This window comes from Eschrichtius robustus, chromosome 5 (genome assembly GCF_028021215.1).
Source record: "Eschrichtius robustus isolate mEscRob2 chromosome 5, mEscRob2.pri, whole genome shotgun sequence".
Classification (NCBI taxonomy): Eukaryota; Metazoa; Chordata; class Mammalia; order Artiodactyla; family Eschrichtiidae; genus Eschrichtius; species Eschrichtius robustus.
Genome location: NC_090828.1, coordinates 60,824,078 through 60,849,922, shown reverse-complemented (window position 1 = coordinate 60,849,922; position 25,845 = coordinate 60,824,078). Strand labels below are relative to the sequence as shown.

The window sequence follows — 25,845 nt, the reverse complement described above, 5'->3', positions numbered from 1 at the left end:
GAGATGAAAAAAGCAATTGGGGAAAAACTCTATTTCTTTTTCTGAAACACAAAATAATCTGCCACTGAACAGTCTGAATCCCAGTTTGGAACAGTTTGCTATATACACCTAGTTTATAAAACTGTAGGTATACCATGGGTCAGTGCATAACTTGTAAAAGCCAAATTGTGAAAGCCTGTACACGGGTGGAAGTTCTGACACAACATTCTAAGTGCTTCAGCTCACGCTAACTTTATTCATCCTCAAGGCAAGGCGACTCTTTGAGGGTGGATGCTATTATCCCTACTTCATAGCTGGGGAAACTGAGGTGGAGAGAGATTCAATGACTTGTTTAAGGTCACCTGGCCAGTGTGGAGCAGAGATGGGATTTGAAGTGACTTGGGTTCCACGGACCATGTGCTAACCACTCTGACAAATGGCCTTCATTAAAGGGCTGCAGGGAACATGTGAAACTGTTGATATGGCGATGTAACGCAACCACAGAAGAATAAAGAGATGTTTTAATAGTTTCTACGTTGCCTAAAAGCAGCAAATATGATATCCTCTGCTGTTGGTGATGACAAAGTCAATAGAACAGGGAACCTGAGAGCAAAAATGATTAAAGTAGGTCCCAGGAAATGGAAAATATATCAGGCAATACATGAGTTCCTCAGACCTTTGCATGGGTGACCCATAGTTTAAAATTATTTACAAGCTCCTCTACCAAAGGTGGAATATAGAACAAAAAAATTTCTTTTGAAAAGTGAATCGGTAAAATGCAAGAATTCAAAAGCTGTCAACTGAGCAAATGCTTCTATCCATTGCTTTCACTGCCTTTTTATTTAAAATTTTCAGTTTGTAAAATTTCTTCTGTGATTATTGTATCATTTTCTTAGGTATTCCATTTTGTTTGTTTTCTAATGAGGCTTTTTGGGAACATGACACAATTTTGTCATAACTGGATTTGTACAGCCCTTTGGTTTTTTTATACACACACACACACACACACACCCATGCCATCTAATGGTCAGCACACCTTTATCATCAAGCTATCTCTCTCACTTTGGTTCCAGACAAGTGTCTTTTTGTTCCAGAATTTTTTTCATTATAACTATGTACCTCCCTCCTCAGGTCTTTACTTCATAATTTTTAGATGTCTTGATTCTTTCATTCCTTTGACCCTATAGACTGACATTGTCCTCAGCAGATCCTGAAGGACCTCTAAACCTCCTTTTTCTAAGACACTTCTTATGTCAGCCTTAACTATTTACCACAGAAATGACAATTCACAAACCTTGATTGTTACAGTTAATCAGGAAGCGCTGCCAATCTTCAAAGAGATTATTATTAAGAGCCTGGGTTTGACTCAACTTCAAGTATGTTTGGCCTCGTAGCCAGAGATAGCTGGAAGGCAGGAGCGTGGGTCGTCTGTGATGGGCACTTGGCACACTCCAGAACAAGTCTCTCATCCTTGTTTTTATCCCCTCCTTCTCCCACACAAGTATTACTCAATTCGGTAGCATTATATTTAAATTTAACATTATGTAAAATTTCAATTTGAGCATAATTGGTATTTGGGATCAAGGAGCTAACTCTGGCTATTAAAACGTCATCTACTAAACATATCTTTGGGAGGAAGCAAGAATTACTCTTGGAAGCAAGGGGTGATATTCGGTATAGTTAATAGTTGGTATGACATGAGCACACCCAATCAGAAGAAGCCCTTGTAGTGCCAGGCAGGGCTTAAGGGCTCAAACCTTTTAGCTGCTGAATTGTGGGGAAGTTGGCGGGTCCTAGGAAAGTGGCCAGGGTGGGGCCAGTTGAACTTGGGGAGCTCAGGACATAGCTTTTAGCTACTAGTTCAGAAGTATTTCAGCAACCATTACAGCCCCATCAGTGGCTCCTGCTGAGTACCAGCCTGCAGTGAGGTTCGTCGTGCTCTAACTGTAATAGCTGGGACCCGTCCCTCTGGAATAGTATGTGTTTAACATGAAGAAGAAAGGCTAACTTGCATGAAAAATCATATTGCAGATGTTTCTTAGCTTACTTGATTATAGTCTCCAACGGTTTCTCAACCTTACCAAGGTTATCACATACTGGTTAAAACAGTGTGATCTTCAAGGTTGTCTACTGAACTTGAACTCACTGTACCCCACTTTGGACTATATTTGACTGGAGATATCGATTGGGAGAGAAGTGGGACATACCCCACTCCTGGCAGCTGTTACCACCTGTGGACCCTTGATGATGTTCAGGTGGCTTTTCGGTGTGGCACAGGCTGCTCCCTTGGTGTAAATACCCCTTGAGGCGAGATGGCACATGACCCCTACCCCCCATCACCACATGCACACTCAGAGCTCCAGCTCTTCCCTGGGACTGCACTCTGCTTCTCTTTCTATGTCAGATTTCAAGGCAGGCTCCCCAAGACATTCCAGGAGCCTTTGGGCTAGCATTTTTGGCAGACTGCTGAAGACCATGGACCCCTTTTCAGAACAAGGTTTTTATTATTTTTTTTTTAATCTTTTGGCCATGCCGCGCGCCATGTGGGATCTTAGTTCCCCCGACCAGGGATGGAACCTGAGTCCCCTGCATTGGAAGCACGAAGTCTTAACCACTGGACCGCCAGGGAAGGCCCAGAACAAGGTTTTTAAATCCATAAAATAAAATAAAATACATGGGATTACAAAGGATACCAATTATATTGAAATACAGTTAACACAATATTTTTAAAAAATTGTGTTATAGCACTATTATATACATTTTAATTGACATATTACATAACAAGATCTAGCTGAGGGTCTATCTGATAACTACTGTAATTTAAGATATTTGCAACAACTGTGATGTGATGTGAAAAACCTATGGGTTCTACTGGAGACTAAGTCATGGATTCTTACTGCCACCGTGGTGTGCTGCCTACCTTCATAATGGAAAGAAATGCTAAATGTCAGTTAAAGGATTAGTGAAAATAAAAATGTCATTTTTTTTTTGCCATCCAAATTCACAGTAACCTGAATTCTCTCTCCCCGGGTTAACAACCCCTGCTGCAGGATAAAGTTACCCCAGGGGTCAACACCTCACTGGAGGCCCCACCCCTTGTGCTGGAGGCTGGAGCCTTTAGGCCACCCACACCGAACTCAGAGCGGTCTCTTGGCAGGGAAGTACTCCTCCCAACTAATTCTGGGAATTTGGGGGCAGGAGAGAAGGGCTCCTGAGCTCGTGGGTGCCACTTTAAATAACTCATCCTTCACTGTTGAGGACCTTCTAGGTCTGAGAACACCTGGAAACCAAGTTTGAAGTTGCCTACACCAGTGTGACTTCTCCCACAAACTCTCTTTTCCACCTGGACGCAGATCCGTGGATGCTCTGGGGCAAGGCTGAGCTTCAGTTTTCTCATCTGCAAAAAGAAAACACCCACCTCATAGGATTGTTAGGAGCATGAAATGAGATAATAGCTGCGCGTTGTCAATTGCACAGCCCTATTTGTGCTGTTATCCTTTTTGACGGTTAGGTCTTTGAGGGCCGAGGACAATCTATGCAGCTCCATTCCCCAAGTACCTGGCCCGCGTTAATCGCTCCATAAACACTTGTGGAATGAATGAAGGAAGCCTGCATTTGCACGTGGGCCTCGGTCGGCGAGCGCCCAGGGCTCCGGGCCATTAGGGCCGGCGCATCACCAGCACTTGTCTTTACTAACAGGTAGTAAACGCCTTTCCGGCTCTGCGCCGAATGGCAACCACAATTCAAGTGCTTCTCTCCAGGAGGACACACGAGCTGGGGCTGCCCGGCCCGCAGCTCGCCTCCGGGTCTCTCCGCCACGGCTTCCGGGCCAGGTGCGGGGCGGCAGGGAGGGGCAGCGCCGCGCCGCACCGCACCGCAGCCGGGCAGGCAGGGAAGGTGCCGGCGGCGGGCGTGCGAGGAGGGGCCAGGGGGTGGGGAGGGCCGGGGCGGGGCCGGCGTCCTCGTCACTTGATAAAACGCCTGCGAGTCTCCAGAGAACAACGGGCTCATTCAGTGGTCGGGAGCTGCCCGCGAGGGGGAGCGGCCGGGCGGAGAGCGCGACTCGTCCCGGGGGTGGGGCCGGGCGCGGCGGCGAGAGGAGACCGAGGTGGCCGCGGCGGCAGCGGCGCGGCAGCCTCGAACCCAGCCCGGAGCGCAGGGCGGCCGCGCAGCTTCCCGCTCCCCTCCCGGTGCGCCGGCCCATGGCGGCCGCGGGGCGGCTGTGGCTGCTCTACCTGTCGGCGGGGCTCCTGCCGCGGCTCGGCGCCGCCTTCAACTTGGACACCCGCGAGGACAATGTGATCGAGAAAACCGGGGACTCCGGGAGCCTCTTCGGCTTCTCGCTGGCCATGCACTGGCAGCTGCAGCCCGAGGACAAGCGGCTGTGAGTTCCCCGATTCTGCCCACCCCATCGGGGCGCTGGCCCGCGCGCGAACCGGGGCGAGGGCGCGCCGCGTTCCCGCCGGCCGACCCTGCCCCGCCCCGCCCCGCCCGGGACTCCGCCGGCCCCCGGGGGGAGCGGGGCCCGACGCCCCGCGCGCTCGCCTCCGGCCCCGCCCGGCGCCGCGCCTCCCCCCATTCAGCCCCGGAAGGAGGAGAACCCGGGGGCCGACCCCTGCGGACCGCGGCCCCGGTGCCAGGCGGGGCTGTCCTCGGCCCCGGGAGAGTTTACTTTTTTTTTAAACAAAGTGCTCTCCGGTGGTCCTTCCCTCTGGGCGTGTTTGCTGGGAACCCGGCAGGTGGCACGCTTTGCTGAGCTTCACGTGTGTGCTAGGCGGGGGTGACGTGGGGTGGAGGGTCGCTGTACGCTGCGGTGAGGTGACTGGGAGGGTCGTTCAGGGAGATCCAGGCCTTTCTCAAACTCACAGAGAGCACCGCGTCCCCCCGCAGACGCGCGCGCCCCGCAGAAGTTGGAAAGCCACCTTTCCTCACGTCCTGCGAGGCTTTCCCCGAAGGGCGGGTGCCCCAGCAGGGGAGACTCTTACATGCCTTCCCCCTTTTTAAAAAGATGGAACTAACCACGCACCTGTTCGCAGGCTAGATCAGCTGAGAAAACAAGACCCTCTTAGTGGTGTGGCCGACCCGTCGCCCAAGCCCCAAAGCGTCCGGCGCCACCCGAGACCCTCTGGGCCCCTGCACTGGGCAGGCCCTGCCGAGGGGTGAAAGCAAAATGTCCGATCTGGGCTGGTGCTTTGCAAACAAGGTTTGGAAGTGACAGCCCCGCACCGTGGCAGAGCGGTGCTCTTCCCTGGAGAAAGTGGAGACCGGCACTCTTAGCCTCTCCTTTTCTTTGGAGACAGTGTTTGGTTCCCACATGATCAAACTCTTTAGGCTGGAGAGGGTATTTGGGAGCTTAGTCTCCGTAATCGCTGTGGGCTACATTCTTCATCTGTGCTACCGAAAAATAAACTCACAAAAGGTCCCCCCTCCCCCCAGGCCTTTAGTTGAACTGAGGTCCTTCCAGGACCAACAGAGCGAAGAAAGCAAAGTGCAGCTCCAGGAAAGAGGACTTTGTGTTTATGAGAGGGGAATGGGATTTTAGGGCTGGAGGAAACCTCTTGATTTCAGCAATTGAGAACTTTGGAATTGGTGAATGTTGCGGGTCCCTGAATCTTAAAGTCAGATTTTTCTGGTAACACCTGCTAGTGAAGCAAAGAAATTAGTTGGAGGTGGTCTGCAGGCCTGGCCAGCTGCTTATACTCTGCTTTCTCTCAGTAGAAATAATTGTTATGCTGTAAATTTGAAATGGAAGGTGGTTTCTGGTAACTCAGTGAATGGATGACATTTAGTGTCTCTAAATACTTGAGCGTGTAGATAGATGTGCATCTACCCATATGGAGAATGAACTTGTTAGTGCAGAAATGACTGTGGTCCCGCAGAGGGAATGAATACATTCTCAGCATTCTCTGCGCCAGATGCCTACTGAAGCTGGTGGTTTCCTTGAAATACTTGTTCAAGCAAAGGTTGTGAAGGGGAGGTACTGGGGCAAGAAAGTGTCTTGGGGGTGGAGATTTGCAAAACGTGACTTCAGCCAGGATCTCTGTTGTCCCTGAGGTTAGCAGCATGCTTGCTAAAACTTGTTCTCTCTGGTGGGCTTCTCTATTAGAGCTGCTGCAAGTGAGTAAGAAGAAGCCTGTGTTTGGGGTCTGATGCCTTCTAGAAATGCTCTTCTTAGGGACTGAAGGAGAGGAGCGGCCCACTCTAAGGGGGCTGTATCTTTCCTTAGAGCTCAGAGTGTGGCAGTAACCACACTCTAGAGGGCTGTGGTTTATGTCAAATGCTGCTCCCCCCTGCGCCCCTCCCCCCCCCCAATTGCTTCTTTTGGTAAAGTGTTCCAGCAACATTGGCCCGACCAGGAGAACCAGCACACACAGGCCATATCCACATCAGCTGTAACCTTTGTCAGTAAAGGATGTGTGTGTAAATAACAGCCGGTGAGGTTGAGACCTCACAACTTCTGGGCCAGCTTCCTAAACCCTGTACTTGATGGAAAAGCTCAGTGGGAGTATTTCAGGGAACTGGTGAGAGAGACCTGAGCTCAAAATTCCTTCTCGGCGTTTAGCAGCTGTTACTTTGAGCCTTAGTGTCTTTATCTGTAAAACGGAGATATTACTGCTTAATAGCGTTGTCCTGAGGCTTAAGAGATAACATGCAAAGTGCCTGATTCCTGCCTGGCATGGGTATTTGCTGACTAAATGGTGATGCATTTAGAAGCAGTAACTGAATTCCTACTGTGTGCCCTGCTACTCCACAGGTGTTAAACATCCTGTGATTCTCACTCTGCCAAAGAGTAAAGTCGAAGGTTATTGTAGGTTGGGTAATTTAAGCTTAGTCACATTTATGAAACCCATCTTCAAAGCAATTTAACTTTAATCCATCTTAGACTTACAACAAAAGTTAATTTCTTGAACAGGGGACTTTACTGAGGCAGGAGAAGTAAAATATCAAAGATGTGTGGGCATAGCAGATGAATGCAGCATTATGGGAACAAACCATAGATTTTTGTGGGTTAAACTTTCTACGATGCCATTTAAATATTTAATAACATCTTAAACTCTACTTAACATTTTATAACAGAATAATATTGTATCTGAGAGCCTTAAAACATGCTGGGTGTTCCTAAAACTTTGTGGACTGTAAAACTGAAATAGAGACTGTAAAACTTTCCTCGGCTGTGTATTAAAGAAGTTTCAGACTCCAAAAGGTTATTAGATGGTTGGCTGAGTTACTGAGGTCTGAGGACCTTGGAATCTTTCATTTCTCTTAGGTAGTTAAGGTTGAGTCACCCTGCCTAGATAGAAAGTAGGGGGTGGCATCTATGGGTATGTCCATCCTGTGAATCATCCCTCTTAGCTCTTCTGGGAAGAGATGGATCTGTGTATGACTGCAGGGCAGAATCTGGAAGGAAGAGATAAGTGATATCCTCAGGGAGCAATCCTGGGTCTAATCCAATTGCCATTTTCTTATTTTGGGGAACTCTCTGATCACTGCTGTCTTCCTAAGGCTCTCCAGGCCCACTGTCGCTTCTGTTCTGACTCTTTAACATTTGCTCTTGGTTTTTCTCAGACTTGTGATGCTTCCGCTCTTAAAATCGTGTTTACTGAACTAGAGATCATCTAGTCCGACTAGCTCCCTTTATAGATGAAGAAACTGAAGCTGAAAGTTAGGAAATGTCTAAAGTCTCATGAGTGCTTAAGCAGAATCTTAACAAAATCTGGATGTGAACTTGGTATTTCTGACTCATGCTCATTCCACCTCTAAAAGGAAAAGTCAGAAGCGTCCTTCAGACCTGGAGAAATTGGCCAGCATCTGAATTTTGGAAATGTGCTATGTGAGGTTGATTTATTAAATTGCTCCCCATGTGGGTCAGGCTGTCTATTTAAATATCTGTGCCTGGACTCTCTTCCTATTGACCCTTATTCCAACTGGCCTTGGGTCAGCTTCCGGGTCCTTCTTGGCCTGTCACTCCTTCCCCTTCTGAAAAGCCCAGTGAGGGGTGACTGGAGCCAGCCCAGGATCAGAACAGTGTCCAGGATGTGTACTTAAGTACTTGCTTCCTTGCATTCATTCAGAGTGCCATGTGGCCCAGGGCCATCGTCCAGGGACTGTCTCGGTCACCTTGAGTCCTCAGAGTGGAGAAAGAGCCAAAATGGGCAGGGAGACTTGGAGGAGATCTTAGGACTCTGCAAGAAAGCAGAAATGGACAAGTTTAATTGGAACACAGGCTGGTGTGAGCCCATCCAAGTAATGACTTAGGGTCAAAAAAGAAAAGTATTTTTGTGGCATGAATAATATGTCGGGAAAGTCAGATGAAATGCTCATGTAATACAGTTTTACACTATTGTAAAGAAGCAGGTACTGTGTTCTTAGTTGTATAATTCTCTATTTTAACATAACAATAATATCAAGATTTAATTTAAGCTTTGTAACCAAATAGTACTGGAACTATGGTGCCTGGTTCCCCTAAGAACCTTGACTTATTAACATATTGCTGTGGACAGAGTAGCAGGTGAATTATCTGGCACTTTCAAGATAGACAGTGGAGACATAATAGAAAATACTATCCTTTGCTTAAGTGACAGGGTCAGTTTTACCTGGAACCCTGGTTGGTTCCGAGTCAGCCCACCTTGAAGAACATAATCATGTTGTAAGAACCAGTTTAAATTTCTCCATGAAAGCCTTTTGAGCCCAACCCATACTACAGCACTTCTTCCTTTGAGTGTCCGTAGCCCTTTGTATCATGTTCTGATGGTTTTGTGTTTAACGGTTATCTGCCATTTTCAGAGGATGATCTAATCTCCCCCAGCTGGATTATAGGTTATGTGAGGGCAGGGGTCTTAACGTTCATTTCTTTGCCTGATAGCACGTAGCATATGCCTTGCAAGTACAATGGAGTCATATCATACACTCAATTTAACTTGTGAAATCAATTTTTCCAGCTCAGGGTAGAGACGGAGAAATCCCTTTATTTAACCCTCTGTCCTTCCCTGCTCACCGTAGGCATTGGTCTCTGCTGCCCCCAGGGAAAGAGAAGCTATGGTGGTAACGCAAAGACTCCACAAGACCTTAATTCTTGGTTTTTGAGTTTTCAAGGGCCCAGGTCCCAGCTAAGGGATTTTCATGAGTGATTTTTTTTTTTTTCATGGGTGATGTTTAATTACACTTGACTGTTGCCTTAAAGGCAGACTTTAGAACTTAACCCCAGAAATACAGGCTGACCTGCACTGCAGTGCGTACTCAGGATCTGCTGGTTGTTAAAACGAGACTAGACAGAGAAGGATGGCCGTAGCGTAAGATCCTGGAAGCTACTTGACAAGGGTGTGGGGGTCAGATGGAAGTAAGAATGTGAGGGCACTTGTGCATTGATGGCTAAAGCTTTACTTATTCATGGTTAGTAAGGGAATCTTGGATACATGTAACTCTTAAGTGCAATGCTGGGGAAGCTGCTGACCCCCTCCAGTGAGAGCTGTAGAGTGGTGAACCGAGTGGACCACGTGTCTGAACCGAGAGCTAATGGCCTTTTGGGAGGGTGGTCAAGGTTGAGCCCTGCAGTAAAGGGCCCTGGGAGCTTTACTGCTCATCTTACCCTTGTGTTTTTGGGCACAAGTTTAGAATCAAATAACTATATTGGCAAGGAACCTTAAGGGTTCTCAAATCTGGCTGGTCGTCAAGGTAACTTGGGGAATCTCTTTATAAAAAATATAATTCTAGACTCAGTTCAGATCTATTGTACTAGTTTCCATAGATGTGATCTAAGAATCTGTTCATAAAGTTTTCTAAGCGCTAGATGAGCTTTCCTTTTTCACACAGAAGGCAAAAATAGTGTAGTGGATAAGAGCAGACTCTAGAGCTAGAGTCTAGACCCCAACTAGAGTCTAGAGCTAGATGGGATCAAATCCTGCTCTGCCATTTACTAGCTGTGACAGTGCAGGATACCTATAATTCTGCTCCACATTCCAGCGTGTAGGGGTTTTCCACATACACCGCCAAGCCATTCTCAGATACTGATCAACTCAGTTCTGACACTCTGTACCTGGAGATGGCATCAGATCCCACAGATTAAGGGTTCAGTCCTGCAAGACTGCCTCTCCCCCACTTCAGATGCCCATGTCAAGTCCAGGTTGTCACCTGTGCTGACGGACTGGCTATAAATTGGAGGTTCCCATGACCCCCTTCTTGGGTTTGATTAATTTGTTAGAGTGGCTCTCAGAACTCAGAGAAACATTTTATTTACTAGATTACCAGATTATTATAAAAAGACATAACTCAAGAACAGCCAGGTGGAAGAGATGCATAGGGCAAGGTATGGGGAAAGTAGAGTTTCCATGCTCTCTCCTAGCATGCCCCTCTCCCCAAATCTCCACGTGGTCACCAACCCCGAAATTCTCCAAACTCCATCCTTTTGGGTTTTTACGGAGGCTTCGATACATAGGCACAGTTGATTAAATCATTAGCCATTGCTGATTGAACTCAACCTCCAGCCCTTCTTCCCTCCCCGTAGGTCGGGAAGGTGGGACTGAAAGTTCCAACCCTCTAATCAAGTTCCTGGTTCTCCTGGCAACCAGCCCCCCTCCCTAGGCGCAGTCCGATAGCCACCTCATTAACATAACAAAAGACATCTCCTCACTTAGGAAATTCCAAGGGTTTTAGGAGCCCTGTGGGAGGAACAGTGGAAGGAAAACCAAATATATGTTATTGTAAGTCACAATACCTCATCTCTCTGGGTCTCTTTCCTCAGCTGTAAAGTGAGGATAATTGTACCTTAGACTAGTCCTGACTCAAGTAAGCACTTTGTGTGTGTGTTAAATAAATGTGGAAACCAAGGCTGTGAGAGGTGAAGTGGCCATGACATGTTGGGCAAGTTGGTTCTCAGTCCACATCTTCCATGCTTCCTGGCCTGTGCAGGGTGTGCTTTCTCCTTTGGGGTTTGATTTTGATAATGTTCAAGTGTCCATCCTCCCTTCGCATCCATTCTACAGTTACACATTTGGAAAGTACACCTCAGAAAAACCACGCCTTGTGGCCTTTTAAAGGTAGCTGCCACGTGGTAGATAAAACACCAGCAGGGTTTCAGTAAGCAGAGGAGATGAATGGGCAGACTGGTGCGGGGATGATGCGGTTCTGGACGGCAGGGACTTCGGGCATAGGGTACCCACGGAGGGTGGATCGTGCTGTTACAGGGTGGAGTGATTCATGCTGTCTGGTTTCCAGATCTTCTCAGACCTCTGTGACTTTGAAAGTCTCAGCTACCCACCTTATTCCTGGTAGGCTGGGTAATGTGCACTCCACCCAGGGCAGGACTGATGACGATGTATTTTTCTTAGTCTTTTGTTTGGCATTAACGTATGGTAGGAAGGAGCTTGTGCAAAGCTGGATCTGATTTGTTGATGATGAAGTCTGCCTAAAGTTGAAAGATGCACGGGCAAAGTGTGGAAGTCATGTTCTAGCAGATTTTAGTTTGTTAAACTGGCATTTAGAATTGCATACAGAGATCTCTTGGAACTAAATTGAGGCTAATTGTTAATTAGTTGTGAACTGGCACAGGTCAATTGGCTCTTCACCAGTGTTGGTCCTTATTAGCCTAGTAACAGGGTAGAATGATCACCATCTAAACCACTGCTGTCTGGCTTTTCCGTTTCGATAAACAGGGGAAGACAATTCTAAATCAGTTCACCTGATCCGTGGTTGGTGTGTTTGCAGAATGACACCTTCATAGGCCACAGTGTAGCAGCCCACCTTTCCCACACGGCCACAGTACTGGATTCCAGTGTTGGGTACTGCTGTCACTTCATCTAATCCCAAATTGGCAAAAAGGCTTTAGAAAACTTCAAGTCTCAAAAACCAATTAAATGGTAAAGATGACTGTTCCGAATTAGGGGGAATGGGGAAAGTGCCACAAAAGAAAGTGCAGAAGGCAAAAACAAGTGACATGGAGCCATTGGTTGTCTGCTCGCATGTTTATTTGCCAACCAGCTGGATATGTTTTACATGTTATACAATACAAAGATTACTTTTTTTGAAAAGCCATTTCAGATATAAGAAAAACCTTTTAGAGAAATTGGCTATATAAGCCTGGGAGTAGAGAAATAAAAATAAACTTTGGTATACTATGCAAGGGGCACATTGGTTAGTGATATGAAGAATAAACAAAGCACAGGGTAATGCCTATTTACCTGTGGTCTCTGCTTGCTTTGCTCGGTGATATCAATGTTGCTACAGTTTCTTCATTTTGAAAAGGACATTCATTTGTACTGAAGTTATTTTAATCGTGTGTGTGTGTGTGAGAGAGAGAGAGAGAGAGAGAGAGAGGTACACATGATAATAAATTGTTTCAGACCCAGAGCATAGGATGTCACTGAACTGTAGGTCTCCTGAGCCAATTAACCTTTTGTTTTTGCAGAATCAGAGTCCTTGTCTTCAGGGTTTACTGCCATTGATCAAGTGGTCAGTCTTCTGTGGTCCCGATAAAGCAACATGATATAAAGTTAACTAGAGGATCCCATTAGAGTGAGCCATAGTGTAGGTGTGAAATGGTAGCTCCTTGGTGTGAATGGCCCATTCGGCAGCACTGCGAGTTTGAAGTTCTGTCCTCCCTCTCTTTGCTGAGGAGAGTAAAAAAATTGTTCCTGGGTCCCCTTCCCACTGATACGTCCTGTCAGGTGATGGCCTGACCCCCCTCCTCCTGGCAATGTAGTTTCATCTGTCCCTTGAGAACAAAGGTATTTTGAAGTAATGGAATGGAAATGTTTAGAATTCTACAAGGCTCTGGAGAGATTGGAGATAGGTAGGAAAAGATATTTAAAATGCCTGGAGTGAATGTGAGGTTGTTGAAAAACTATTGATTGGGCGTATGGAATTCAACTTTGCTGGGACACAAATAAACCTAAGAGTTTTTAAAGAAGGAAAAGGTTAAAGATAAGGTTTAGATGTGCTCAAGTGGATATGCAGACATGATTCTAGGAAAATGGCTTTGCCACTGAGGCCTCATGGCTGCTAGTGAGAGTAGGCCCATGGGCCAACTTAGGACAATACTCAGAAAAAGTTGAGATCTGGCTTTCAGATCTGGGTGATGAAGAGTCTCTGCACGAACCCGCAAGTGCAAAAGGAGATGGCTCTGGACTTTGTTGGGCCTTCTAGAGGATCAAGGATAGGGTCCTGGGGAAGACTGAAGGAGAGACCCACTGAATTAGATGGTCCAGACCTCAAGGGAAGACTTTGGGGGGCCAGCTGGAGAAGTGTTTTAATGCACAGCACTTGGTAAAGTCTTTTCACATTCCATATCAGACCAGCCAGTTTAGAAAGAAAAGTACTTTCTAAGCCGTGTGTTCAGAAAGGGCCCAAGGCTGCTACAGAGATGAACTGAGAAAGGGTGTGGGAGTGTGGAGAAGCATCCTGGGGACCCTCAGAGGATGATCCCCTCAGCTTAGCCACACCACCAACCAGAAGCCAAAAGAGAAGGTTTTTCACTACATAGGATAAGAAATTGGTCTTTTGTAAGCTCGTTTATTTCTATGTATGTGCATGTATATTGTATATTTCAACCTAAAAGATATAGGGATTTTTATCCCTACTTGAACATGAGGACCAAGTAAAAACTTGGAGGGGAGTGTGCTCTGGACTAGCTAGAAAAACCATAACCAGCTTCTTCTTTTTCCCATATAAAAGTTGCTAATAAAGCTCAGGCACCGTTCTAGGGCTAGAGATACAGCAGCAAACAAAATAGATAAAATTCCTACTTAGGTTCTGATAGAAGAGACAAACAAAATAAATAGGGGTATTATGTTAGATGGTAATAGTGATACAGGGGAAAATGAAGTGGAGAGAGGGACCAAAGAGTGGGAGTGGGGTAGGGAGTGACTGGCCATCAGGCAGCCAGGGAAGACTTCACTGAGAAGGTGCAAGCCATGTCAGTATTGGGGGGAAAGTATCCCTGGTGGTGAGAACAATTGCAAAGGCCCTGAGGCAGAAGCATGCCTAGCATGTTCAGGAACAGCAAGGAAGCCTATAGTCTCCTTGGAGCCAAATTGTGTAGAGCCTTATAGGTCTTTGAAAGACTGGTTTTTACTCTCGAATGAGATGGGGAGCTGAGAAGAGTATGACATATTCTGACTTAGATTTTAAATGGATTTCTCTAGCTGCTACATTATTGAGAATAGACTCAAGTATATAGGTGTAGTGATCTTAATGAGGAGGGTCCTTTTAATAATAGGTAAGAGATGATAGTGGATAGTAGCAGTGACGATAGTGAGAAGTGGTTGGATTCTGGATATATTTTGAAAGTAGAGTCAACAGGATTTCCTATGGACTAGACATGAGAGAGAGAAAAGCTGAAAGAGAAAACTGTTGTCATACAATGGTTTAGGGTGGACTATAGAAGAAATGGATTTGGGGTGAAGAGCAGTTTAATTTTGGAGATCCTAGGCTTGAGATGTCTAGACATCAAGTGGAGTTGTTGAGAAGGCAGTTGAAAATGAGTCTGAAGTTTAGGTGGAAAGGTTTGGATTGGAGATACAAATAGTGGAGCCCCGGGCTTCTAGGTTGTATTTAGAATGGTGCGCTGAATGAATGAGTTCACCAAGGAAGTGAAGATAGAGACTAAGGACACAGTTGCAAGGCGCTCCCACGTAGAGGTTAGGGAGATGGGGGGCCCAGCACCAGGCACGGAGAGGGATGGCCAGTAAGGTGGGGAGCTAGGTGATGTGCAATCCTGGAAGCCACATGATGCAGGTGTTTCAGAGAGGGGAGTGATCAATCAGTCGTGTCAGATGACACTGAGAATTGATCCCCGGCCTAGCAATATGGAGGCCATTGGTGACCTTATCAGAACCCTTGTGGAGTGGAGTGGGAGCAATGCCTGGTTGGAGTGGGTTGGTGAGAGACTAGAAGAGGAATTGGAGGCAAAGAATAGGAGCTCTGAGTTTTGCTGAAGAAGGGGGCAGAGCAAGAGCTGGAGGGGAAACTGGGGTCAAGAGGGAATCGTATTTTTTTTTAAGAGGGGAGGAAGTGACCGTGAGCTGGTCTATTGGTGAGGATAATTCAGTAGAAAGGGAAAAGTGAATGCAGGAGTGGGGAGAACGTCTGGTGTGATGTCTGTGAGTAGGTGAGAGGGATACACCAGTGGAGAAGTTAGCCTGGTTACTGGAGCACAGGTAGCTCTCATCACATCACAGAATAAAGGGGCCTGGATGCAGGTCTTGGTGGGAGACTGTGAGGTTTTTCTGGTTGCTTCTAATTTCTCAGTGAATAGTAATAGATCATTAACCCTAATTTACTCAACATCTGCATAGAAGTTTGCCTTGTAGGAGTAAGAACTCCATTCTAGAGGCAAAGGAGTGTGGGGTCTGAATCCCAGAGGCTTCACATTCTGTTGACTTGACCTTGGGCGAGTTGCTTTGTGCTCATCAGTAAAATGGAGGCACTAATGATAACCACCCCATAGAGTTGTGAAGATGGAATGTAGTGAGTGTGAAGCCCTTAGCATCATGCCCGTCACGTCCAGTAACACTAGCCTTTCCTGTTGTGGCTGCCTTAGACTAAAATCGTACTATAATCCCCTCACATGGGGGAGTTTTGTAGCTACCTTATCTTTACTGTCTGGCAGACAGCAGAGGTTACCCTTTGGGGGTCAGGTCAAAGGTGAAATTGCCCCCAGAGTCCGGGGGGAGGTTCACAGATAGATGGGAACTATGACATTGCCTTGAAGAGAGGAAGGGGAAATACGGGACTTGGAGGAAGGAAGAGAAGATGGAAACAAGGCAAAACCCTTTAAGGATTTCCAGTTTCTTATGCTATATTTGAGCTACAGAGAAGCACAGCTTCTTATTTTGTTAAATTCTTACAAGGCTCACTTTATGTGTTGGGTGGACGTTTCCCATGTAGGAGTGTCTGCAGCTCCGGAATCTGCTTTTATCTCGACAGCACAGCATCCGTGTGTCCTGCAGGCTGGGTGGACATGGTGGGGGTGGGGCATTGGCAGGTGGGTGGGTACCATGCTGGGTGAGAGTGAGCGGGCAACACGCAGGGGTGCCGAGGCCCGGCTTCCTGTTCCCTGGCCCGATTGATTGTCTTTGTGATCATGGTCAACGTATGCAGCATTTCACTGCGTGCATTGAACAAAAATGACGTATGGCCTTGTTGAGTTGTCAGGGAGGTAGAAAACGAGACTAAATGGCACCGTGGCTTCTAAAATACTGGCAGTTTTCAGGCTCTTCTTTCAAGATAAGTGTTATTGGCTAAAGAGGTAGCTTGAGGTAAATCTGAATCCAAAAGGATATAGAATATCTCTGCAGTTACACAAGTGTGGCTCATCAGGACCTTACCACCCTCACCCTGGGGTGTACCACAGATTCATTAAGGAACGTCTTTCAGAGGTGGCATGGTGGTGAGTTATTAAAAAACAAAAAAGTTGTCTCAGTATAGTGCAGAATGAAATATGAGTACGTTTTTAATACAAAGCACAAGGCTTTAAAGGCAGTTCAAGCTTTTGGTGGTCATCTTGGGCTATGCCCCCATACTTGTTCATCTCCCCTGTCAGTCAGGGCTTCTGAGAAAATGGCTGAACCGCTGACTGGTGCAGCCCTTTCTCTGCAGAGGGGTGACTGACACCCAGGAACGTCGAGCGACAGCTAGGTAGTAGCGGCGTGAGTCCTGGAACCCAGCTGCCCGATGCCCGGTCCACCAGGTGCTATGCCATACACATCTGCATCTTGGTAGGCGATTCCTGTAATTGAACCTGTACCCTGTGGTCTTGCTCTTAATAGAACAGTATCTTACATTTTTAAATGTCTTTCCCCCATAATGGCCTGGTATAGCGATAGCGAATACACAGCCACTGTTGCCCTTTCCCCCCTGCCAAGTGGGGGCACTCCAGATGACCGTAGCACTTCTTCCAGCTGAGTCTCAGAATTCTCCAGGTCAGCATTAGTTAGCCTCTGCTGATGTATGTATAGGTGCTTGCACGTAAGACAGCATCTGTTTGCCCTCTTGGCCTGGCCAAATCCCCTGCATATGGAGGGCACTCTCTAAACGTCTCCCTGATGGACATTATTCCTGCTGGTTTGTGAGCTTCTTAAGAGCAAGGCTGATGGCTTGTCCATTTTTGGTTCCAATCTAATAGACAGAAATGGGTACCCAAAAGGCATTTGTTAAGCTCTTTGAGTTAATTTCCCAAATACGCTGAAGTCTTGTAGAAAATAGGAAGTGGGATGACCATTTCTTTAGAATGATCCTTTATGCCCTGATATTAGGACTACTACTTTTTAAAAAAAGAACTGTGGTGAAATACACATAAGATTGATCATCTTAGCCATTTTAAAGTATACAGTTCAGTAGTGTTAAGCATCCACATGGCTGTGAACACCCCTGTACTCCTTAAACTTCTGGAGTGCCCTGAAATCAGGATGGCCCCATTATGAGGCCATAAAATATTGATAAACCAAACCTAAATACCTAAACATAGAATTGTGCTAAATCATATCATCTGATATGATATTCTAACATAGATTAGTGGCAATGGAATTAAAATTTTAACAAACCTATGATGTTAAAAATTCCATCTCCTCGATCAGCTCCGTGCTTTGTGTCCCCCTAGAGGGATGGGATAGGGAGGGTGGGAGGGAGATGCAAGAGGGAGGGGATATGGGGATACATGTGTACATATAACTGATTCACTTTGTTATACAGCAGAAACTAACATACCATTGTAAAGCAATTATACTCCAATAAAGATGTTATAAAAAAAAAAAAAAATTCCGTCTCCTAGCTTAGTATGTGCTTTCCAATCTGGTAAAGGACGGCTCCTGGTTGATTTCAGCAGCTGTGCCCCTGGCTCCATTTGTGGAACCCTAGGGCTCCTCACGCATATTCTCTGAGAAACCGAAGTAATTTGTTTTAAGTTTTTTGGTAAGTTATGAGGAAATGGCAACAGATTAAAAGAAACTGGCCGTTTGTTTCTTTTATCTTGCTACTCTTCCTACCTACCTCTTAGTAGCTTTGAAATGAAACCGATTTCAGTGGCACACTGAGTGCAGGTGCAGCTGAGGTTTGATGTGACAGGGGCACATTCATGGGTTGATGTTCAGGAGGGAAGTGTGTGTTGGGGAGCATCAGATTAGACTGACAGCTGTCCCTGTTGGTAAGGCCGGCTTTAGCTTGTCTTGCAAATACTTTGTTCATACCACCCTCCCCACCCACCCACCCCCTGCTTTCTTTAGAGCCCTGTTAAAGTTGCTCCCAGGTATTCGATCATCTTTTTCCTCTGTTCCTTGTCTCTTTGGATTTCTAATGACTAATTTCTGTATTGCCCAGAATCTGTTGAGTTTAATAGGCTTTCTTTGTTCTTATTGATGTTTTCAGTATGAAATTTCTAGTAAGCTATTTGGGAGCTGTCAAAATAAAGCTTACTGGTGGTTCTGAATTGTGGGCCCTCTGAAGGCAAGAGGTTGGGACTGATTTATCTGTGTTTGCTTAAACGTGGAGCCTGACGTGCGTCATTCTTCACAAATAAAACGGACACGTGCTTTAAAAGAAATCTGACCCCCACACGTGCACAAAGAGTAGTCATATTACCCAATAATGCTTTTGTGGATTGCTTTATATCCAAAACTACTTACCGGCTGCAGAAGTTAGGAAGGAACCCAGGGAATGATCTAGAAAGGTAGTCCGTCTCTCTCATGTTATAGATCAAGAACTGGAGGCCGGGGCTTCCCTGGTGGCGCAGTGGTTGGGAATCTGCCTGCTGATGCAGGGCACACGGGTTCGAGCCCTGGTCTGGGAGGATCCCACATGCCGCGGAGCAACTGGGCCCGTGAGCCACAATTGCTGAGCCTGCGCGTCTGGAGCCTGTGCTCCGCAACAAGAGAGGCCGCGATAGTGAGGCCCGCGCACCGTGATGAAGAGTGGCCCCCGCTTGCCACGACTGGAGAGAGCCCTGGCACAGTAACGAAGACCCAACACAGCCAAAAAAATAAATAAATAAATAAATTAAAAAAAAAAAAAAAAAAGAACTGGAGGCCTAGGATTTGTTGTCGGTCATGCAGCCAGCTACTGGCAGAGCTGCCCCTCCACCCCTCCTCCCCTCCTCCCCCTAGTGTCCAGAGCTCTCTCCACACTTAAGCCCCTCCCTGTCTTCGACCTCCCCTGCCCACCCTTGCAGGGGTCAATCTAGCCAATGTGTCTGTTTTTATAAAATGTCACTGGAAGCTTAAGCAGATCTGTTCAAGTTCCACCAAGTTTTTTTGAAAATCTGTGCTCATCAAAACGAGTTGCCTGGCTTCCCTGGTGGTGCAGTGGTTAAGAATCCGCCTGCCAATGCAGGGGGCACGGGTTCGAGCCTTGGCCCCGGGAAGATCCCACATGCCGCGGAGCAACTAAGCCCGTGCGCCACAACTACTCAGCCTGTGCTCTAGAGCCCGTGAACCACAACTACTGAAGCCTGCACGCCTAGAAGCCTGTCCTCTACAAAAGAAGCCACTGCAATGAGAAGCCCGCGCACCTCAACGAAGAGTAGTCCCCTCTCACCGCAACTAGATAAAGCCCGTGCGCAGCAATGAAGACCCAATGCAGCCAAAAAATAAATTAATTAAATAAATTAAAAAAAAAAAAAAAAGAGTTGCCATCCTGAGTTCCTGAGATAACCGTTTCTCCATGAGGAACCAGGCCTGGGATTGCGGTTGAGCACGCAGAAGCAGTTGTGGGTTCCCCATGGGGAATCCCTACCCCCTCTGTTTCTGAACAAGCCACCCAGGCTCCCTCCACACCTCTCATTCATGCTTTAGATTAGATGTAAGGTGAGGTACTGCCTCAGGCAGTGACTCACTCCTGCTCTTCCCTGTGGCAGGTGGCTGCTTCGGGCTGGGTTGGACAGTGTCCACAGCATCTAAGACAAAGGCATTTATTGAACCCTGCAGCTATTTATCAAAGGTACTTACCGCACTTAAACCCTGCATATCGAGATGCTCCTGAACTGGGCACATTCATTCCCTTCTAAAGGAAGATGTGAGGGGTGAGCATTTTGTGTTGTTTCTCCATAGCTGAGATGTTCCCCTGAATGCTGTCAGTTTCGTGGACTTTTATAGCCAAGTGACAGTTCCTCTTTCTGATGTCATTGCATTTTATTCTGCACCTCACTTGACTGTGGTGGAAAGCTTGTCCACCCTCTCAGCTGGTTGGATTTCCTCTCCTCACTGTGTGTGTGTGTGTATAAAAATTTTTTTTTGGAAGAGTAGAAAGGAGTAGCCTTTATTAGTTTGCCAGGCGAAGGGGGACACAGCGGGCTCCAGCCTTGAAAAACTTTGTGTCCCTCCTCAGTGTATTTCAGCCTCTGTCCATTACAGTACATTTGCACTTGATTGTAACACCCAGATGGCCGGCCAGTGCCTGGTACACAGTAGGTACGGGTTTATGTGCCTCTTTATTGGTGTGTCGTCACACCTCTGGAGTGGGCTGTGAAACTCAGTCTCTAACTCTTGCCTGCCTGCAGCTGCCTACAGAAAGCACGTGTGAGCTTGTCCTACACAATTATGAGGTTTGCCTTTTCGTGATTTCTGGGCACTGATTTTTTTTTTTTTAACATCTTTATTGGAGTATAATTGCTTTACAGTGGTGTGTTAGTTTCTGCTTTATAACAAAGTGAATCAGCTATACATATACATATATCCCCATATCTCCTCCCTCTTGCGTCTCCCTCCCACCCTCCCTGTCCCACCCCTCTAGGTGGTCACAAAGCACCGAGCTGATCTCCTTGTGCTATGCGGCTGCTTCCCACTAGCTATCTATTTAACATTTGGTAGCGTATATATGTCCATGCCACTCTCTCACTTCATCCCAGCTTACCCTTCCCCCTCCCCGTGTCCTCAAGTCCATTCTTTACATCTCCGTCTTTATTCCTGTCCTGCCCCTAGGTTCATCAGAACCATTTTTTTTTTTTTTTTTTTTAGATTCCATATATATGTGTTAGCATACGGTATTTGTTTTTCTCTTTCTGACTTACTTCACTCTGTATGATAGACTCTAGGACCATCCACCTCACTATAAATAACTCAGTTTCATTCCATTTTATGGCTGAGTAATATTCCATTGTATATATGTGCCACATCTTCTTTATCTATTCATCAGTCAGTGGACACTTAGGTTGCTTCCATGTCCTGGCTATTGTAAATAGAGCTGCAATGAACATTGTGGTACATGACTTTTTGGATTATGGTTTTCTCAGGGTATATGCCCAGGAGTGGGATTTGGGCACTGATTTTTAACCTCCATGACCATCTATCTCTGTCATTTTTTTTGCAAGGCTTTTAATAAGCCAGTGTCCATCAACCAACATCATTTTTAAAATTACATTTTAAATTTACCTTTGAATAGGTAATATACTCACATGGTACAAATATAAAAACTAAAAAAAGATTACCCTTGCACTTCTGGTCTCTAGTCGTCCTATTCTTCCTGGAGACAACAGTTGTTTTACTAGTTGGTTGTATATGTTTATATTTGCTTATAAATTTGCAGACACCTGTGAAAGGATTTACATTTTTTTTTTTTTACACATGATAGCATGCCATGTGTATTCTTCTGAACCTTGCTTTTTTTTTTTTTCTTTTTTTCTCGGCATACTTTAGAGCTTGTTTGATGTAAATAAAGAGCTTCTTTAGTATTTTTAATGTGTGCATAGTGTTCATTTTTAAGCATGAACCATGATTCACTGAAAACCAGTCTGGATATTCAGGTATTTTCTAATCTTTTGCTGTTAAAAGCAGTGCTGCAGTGAAGAATTTTATACCTTCCTCCTTTCACCTTAGGTAGAGGGTCAGTCACTTCCTGGTGCAGTGGCTTGCCCAGCATTGTTTTAATGATCGTGGCTGATTCCAGAGGTGTGTCTGGCTGCTCTTCATGACTTTCTATCACAAGCTATATCCTACCATCTGATATTATTATATAGTCTACTCAGCTGGCAGAGCTGCTGGAATCTTTTCAACAGCTAGAGTTGACAGTCTTAAGCCCAAGCTGTTGGATTCCTCATGGCTTCAGCATTTGTGCCCCACCTGGACCTATGCTTGTTAAAATGTACTTGTTAAAATTAGAATGGCTTGTTGGAATGTGTGTTAACCGGATACTGATAAGAGCACATGTAGTGCTTCATCCCTGCCTTGGAGTTAACAGGGTTATTTGACGTTTCATTTGATCCTTGCAACACATTATGAGAAAACTTAGATAGGAGCATTTCACAGATAATCCATACAGATGACACCCAGCTAATAGGTGGTACAGCCAGGACTTGAACCCACCAGGTCTTCGTGGAACTCCCTCACATTTCTGATTACGGTTTTGACTTACCAGTCTGTTACCAGGCAGGTAAGAAGGCGTGGGCTAGCTGGAGGTGGTAGCTGTGATAAGCATGTACCATATTATCCCGATAATGACAGGTCCAAGTAGGACGGATGTTTAGCCAGTGTATACCAATAAAGTAGTGCTAGTTGTTAAACTGTCAAAATACTTCTGGTTGGTAAGAGGTTTCCCCCATCTCCCGAGTGTCCTTCGACACTGCCCTGGCCACTCTTCCCATAGGACACTCCCCCTCCCGTATATTGCCACAATCCAGCAACTAATGGGGAAATGTCCTAATACAACAGGGCGCTCTGGGATGTAGCTCCAATACTACACCACCATCTGTGCTGATTAATTGGTTTCCAAGTCGTATTGATTGCTCAATATTTTTTTAAAATTAATTAATTCGGCTGCATTGGGTCTTCATAGCTGTGCGCGGGCTTTCTCTAGTTGCGGTGAGCGTGGGCTACTCTTCGTTGCGGTGCGCGGGCTTCTCACTGTGGTAGCTTCTCTTGTTGTGGAGCATGGGCTCTAGGTGCATGGGCTTCAGTAGTTGTGGCACGCGGGCTCAGTAGTTGTGGCTCATGGGCTGTAGAGCTCAGGCTCAGTAGTTGTGGCACACAGGCTTAGTTGCTCCGCGGCACGTGGGATCTTCCCGGACCAGGGCTCGAAGCTGTGTCCCCTGCATTGACAGGTGGATTCTTAACCACTGTGCCACCAGGCAAGTCCCTTGCTCAATATTTTTAAATACCATTTTTAAATGCAAGAGTAGGGTGGCAAACGATGTAAATGTTTAGCAATGTAACTTCTATAAATATTTATATATTTATATACGCACACTTTTAACGATGTTTTTGTTGTTGTTCACAGCATCCTATTTCTAAATCTTTTTTTTTTCACTTGAAAAATCTCTTTGGTTTTGCTTTTTGCATAGTTTTTGTTGTTACTCCTGTATATAAAAGTCCGGGTAGCTGGTCTGAGGTGTCAGGGACCCAGAAGTCATTCTCCTTGCTGCCCCACCAGGCCTCAAGCTCACAGGGCACGATGGCAGCATCTACACTCTAGGCAGGATGAACAAAGGGACAGAGAAGAATAGAGCCGAAGGCCCAGAAGATTCCTGGAAGCAGCCATGTGACACTTGGTCATGAGTCCCAGTCAGCAGGTCCGAGTTATATGGCATGGCCAGCTGGAAAGGGAGGCTGTGATGAGTAGTCTTTATTCAGGGTGGCCCTATGCCCAGCTAAAAGTTCTTTTACTATGGAAAAAGGGGGAAACCGGCACTGGGTGCCAGCCAGCAGTCTCTGGCCCAGCTACTAAGCCCGTTGCTTCAGTTATCTCATTTAGAAAATAAACTATGTGATCATATTAATTTCCTTTTCAAAACATTGAAAAATCTGGATTTCCTAAGCTGTTGGAATTGTCAAATGGATACAGTGACCTACCAGGTTATGTGCTTTTTAAATATACTTTTTCTCTTGGCTTTTATTAAAAGTATTTGACTGAAACATGATGGAAATTGAAAAGTCACTTTTCCCTTTGCAAATGAGCTATTTGATAACAGCCTTTAAGAAATGAGTCTTTTTTTTTTTTTTTTTTTGAGTTAGCACTGACGATATGCTCAGTCCACTTGGCGTAGAAAAACCGTATGGTAACAACACACTTGAATTTAAAATTATGAAACGCAATGATAATTATAAAATTTCATTTACCAGAAATTTACTAAATGCCTGTGTACCAAGCACTGTGTGAAGGTCAAGGATGGGAGGGTGGGTTCACAGTCCAGTTCAGACAGGTTTCTTAAAAGGACGGCTCACTAGAAGGACAAATGTGATTTGATTTGGCAACTGGAAAGTCAGGTATCTGATAATTCAGAAGCACAGGGAGTGATCCAGTGCCACACTGGACAAACAGCTGCTTTGTAAAACTGAAAGAACAGGATTGCTTGCAGATTTTCATTCTTCCTTTTCTTACTGCAGTAGATAAAAGCATTTTGGTTTTTGAATTTTATTTATTTTTTATACAGCAGGTTCTTATTAGTTATCCATTTTATACATATTAGTGTATATATGTCAATCCCAATCTCCCAATTCATCCCAACCCCCTCTTCCCCCCTTGGCATCCATACATTTGTTCTCTACATCTGTGTCTCTATTTCTGCCCTGCAAGCCGGTTCATCTGTACCATTTTTCTAGGTTCCACATACATGCGTTAATATACGATATTTGTTTTTCTCTTTCTGGCTTACTTCACTCTGTATGACAGTCTCTGGATCCATCCATGTCTCTACAAATGACCCAATTTCGTTCCTTTTTATGGCTGAGTAATATTCCATTGTATATATGTACTACATCTTCTTTATCCATTCGTCTGTCGATGGGCATTTAGGTTGCTTCCATGACCTGGCTATTGTAACTAGTGCTGCAGTGACCATTGGGGTGCATGTGTCTTTTTGAATTACGGGATAAAAGCATTTCTATTATAACTCCTTGAGTGATGTCTTACTGGTAATGAGTTGCTTGGTCAGCTGAAAAGCCCTTTTCAGCTCATGATTTTATTTTTTAAAATGAGCTAGTTATATATTTATTTATTTATTTATTTAATTTTTTTTGGCTGAGCGGCATGTGGGATCTTAATTCCTCGACCAGGGATCAAACCTGCCTCCCCTGCACTAGAAGCACAGAGTCTTAATCACTGGGCTGCCAGGGAAGTCCCTGGTTATATATTTATATTTTATCATTTTTTGTTGAATTGAAGTGGAATTCTTGGCCATTCTGAATATAGGCCAGTATCTATTGTGATTTTGTCTTGTTGGGTGCTAACTATATTCTTTTTCCTTGAGATTATTTAAATCTCTATTGTTGGGAGGTTAGAAGCAAGTGTTGAACCAAGGTCATTCCAAAAATTGATGCCAGGGCTGGAACCAGAATTCCTTCCCCACCCGCTTCTCCGTGTTGCTGATCTGACCGCCCTTGTTGGCATTCCAGTTAAATAGTTGAAATTGATTCCGTGATTTCACATTTTTCCCCCAGTTGATGGTTGAGGTTCTGAGCCGGAAGAGGAGTTGCATGTTGTGGATAATAAAAACATGTTCTGCTTTGGGTGTTCTTTTATTGTATGAGCTCCCTTGTTCTTAGTCAGAGACACACCTGTAGTAAAATGTACTGAGTCAAGTAAGAACTAGAACTCTCAGGCTCAGACATCACAGGAGTTTCATAGTCACTGGAGATTGAATTTAGTTCCAGCATGTTTCATCAAGGAGACAGGAAAAAAGTCTCAAGAAATGTTGGGAAGGCCAGGACAAGATGACTGGTCTTGTGATCCACATAAAGGCCGCAAGTATCCTTTGGGCCCCTGTGGCATGGATCTTAAAGCGCTTTATAGATCTTAATTATAACTCTTGTAAAATAAATACTTTTTAAAAAAGGTGGATAGATTAAAGTACTTTGGTGGTGTTTTCCAATGAAGCAGAAAGAAAAATTTGGGTGTAGTGATGTAGAGCAAGATTAGGGAGTGTTGGGCAGAACCCCTATTTCATCAATTACCAGC

At 45.5% G+C, this 25,845-nt stretch overlaps 1 protein-coding gene across 2 annotated transcripts in view; it reads left to right on the top strand.

Moving 5' to 3' along the window:
* The first annotated feature begins 4,005 nt into the window (after positions 1 to 4,005).
* Positions 4,006 to 25,845, top strand: part of ITGA6 (integrin subunit alpha 6) — a 76,950-nt gene continuing 55,110 nt past the window's right edge. For both annotated transcript variants that reach the window (XM_068544912.1, XM_068544913.1), the window contains exon 1: positions 4,006 to 4,363. In XM_068544912.1, the coding sequence (XP_068401013.1) occupies positions 4,182 to 4,363 (182 nt within the window). In that variant the 5' untranslated portion in view covers positions 4,006 to 4,181. The remainder of the gene's footprint in view (positions 4,364 to 25,845) is intronic.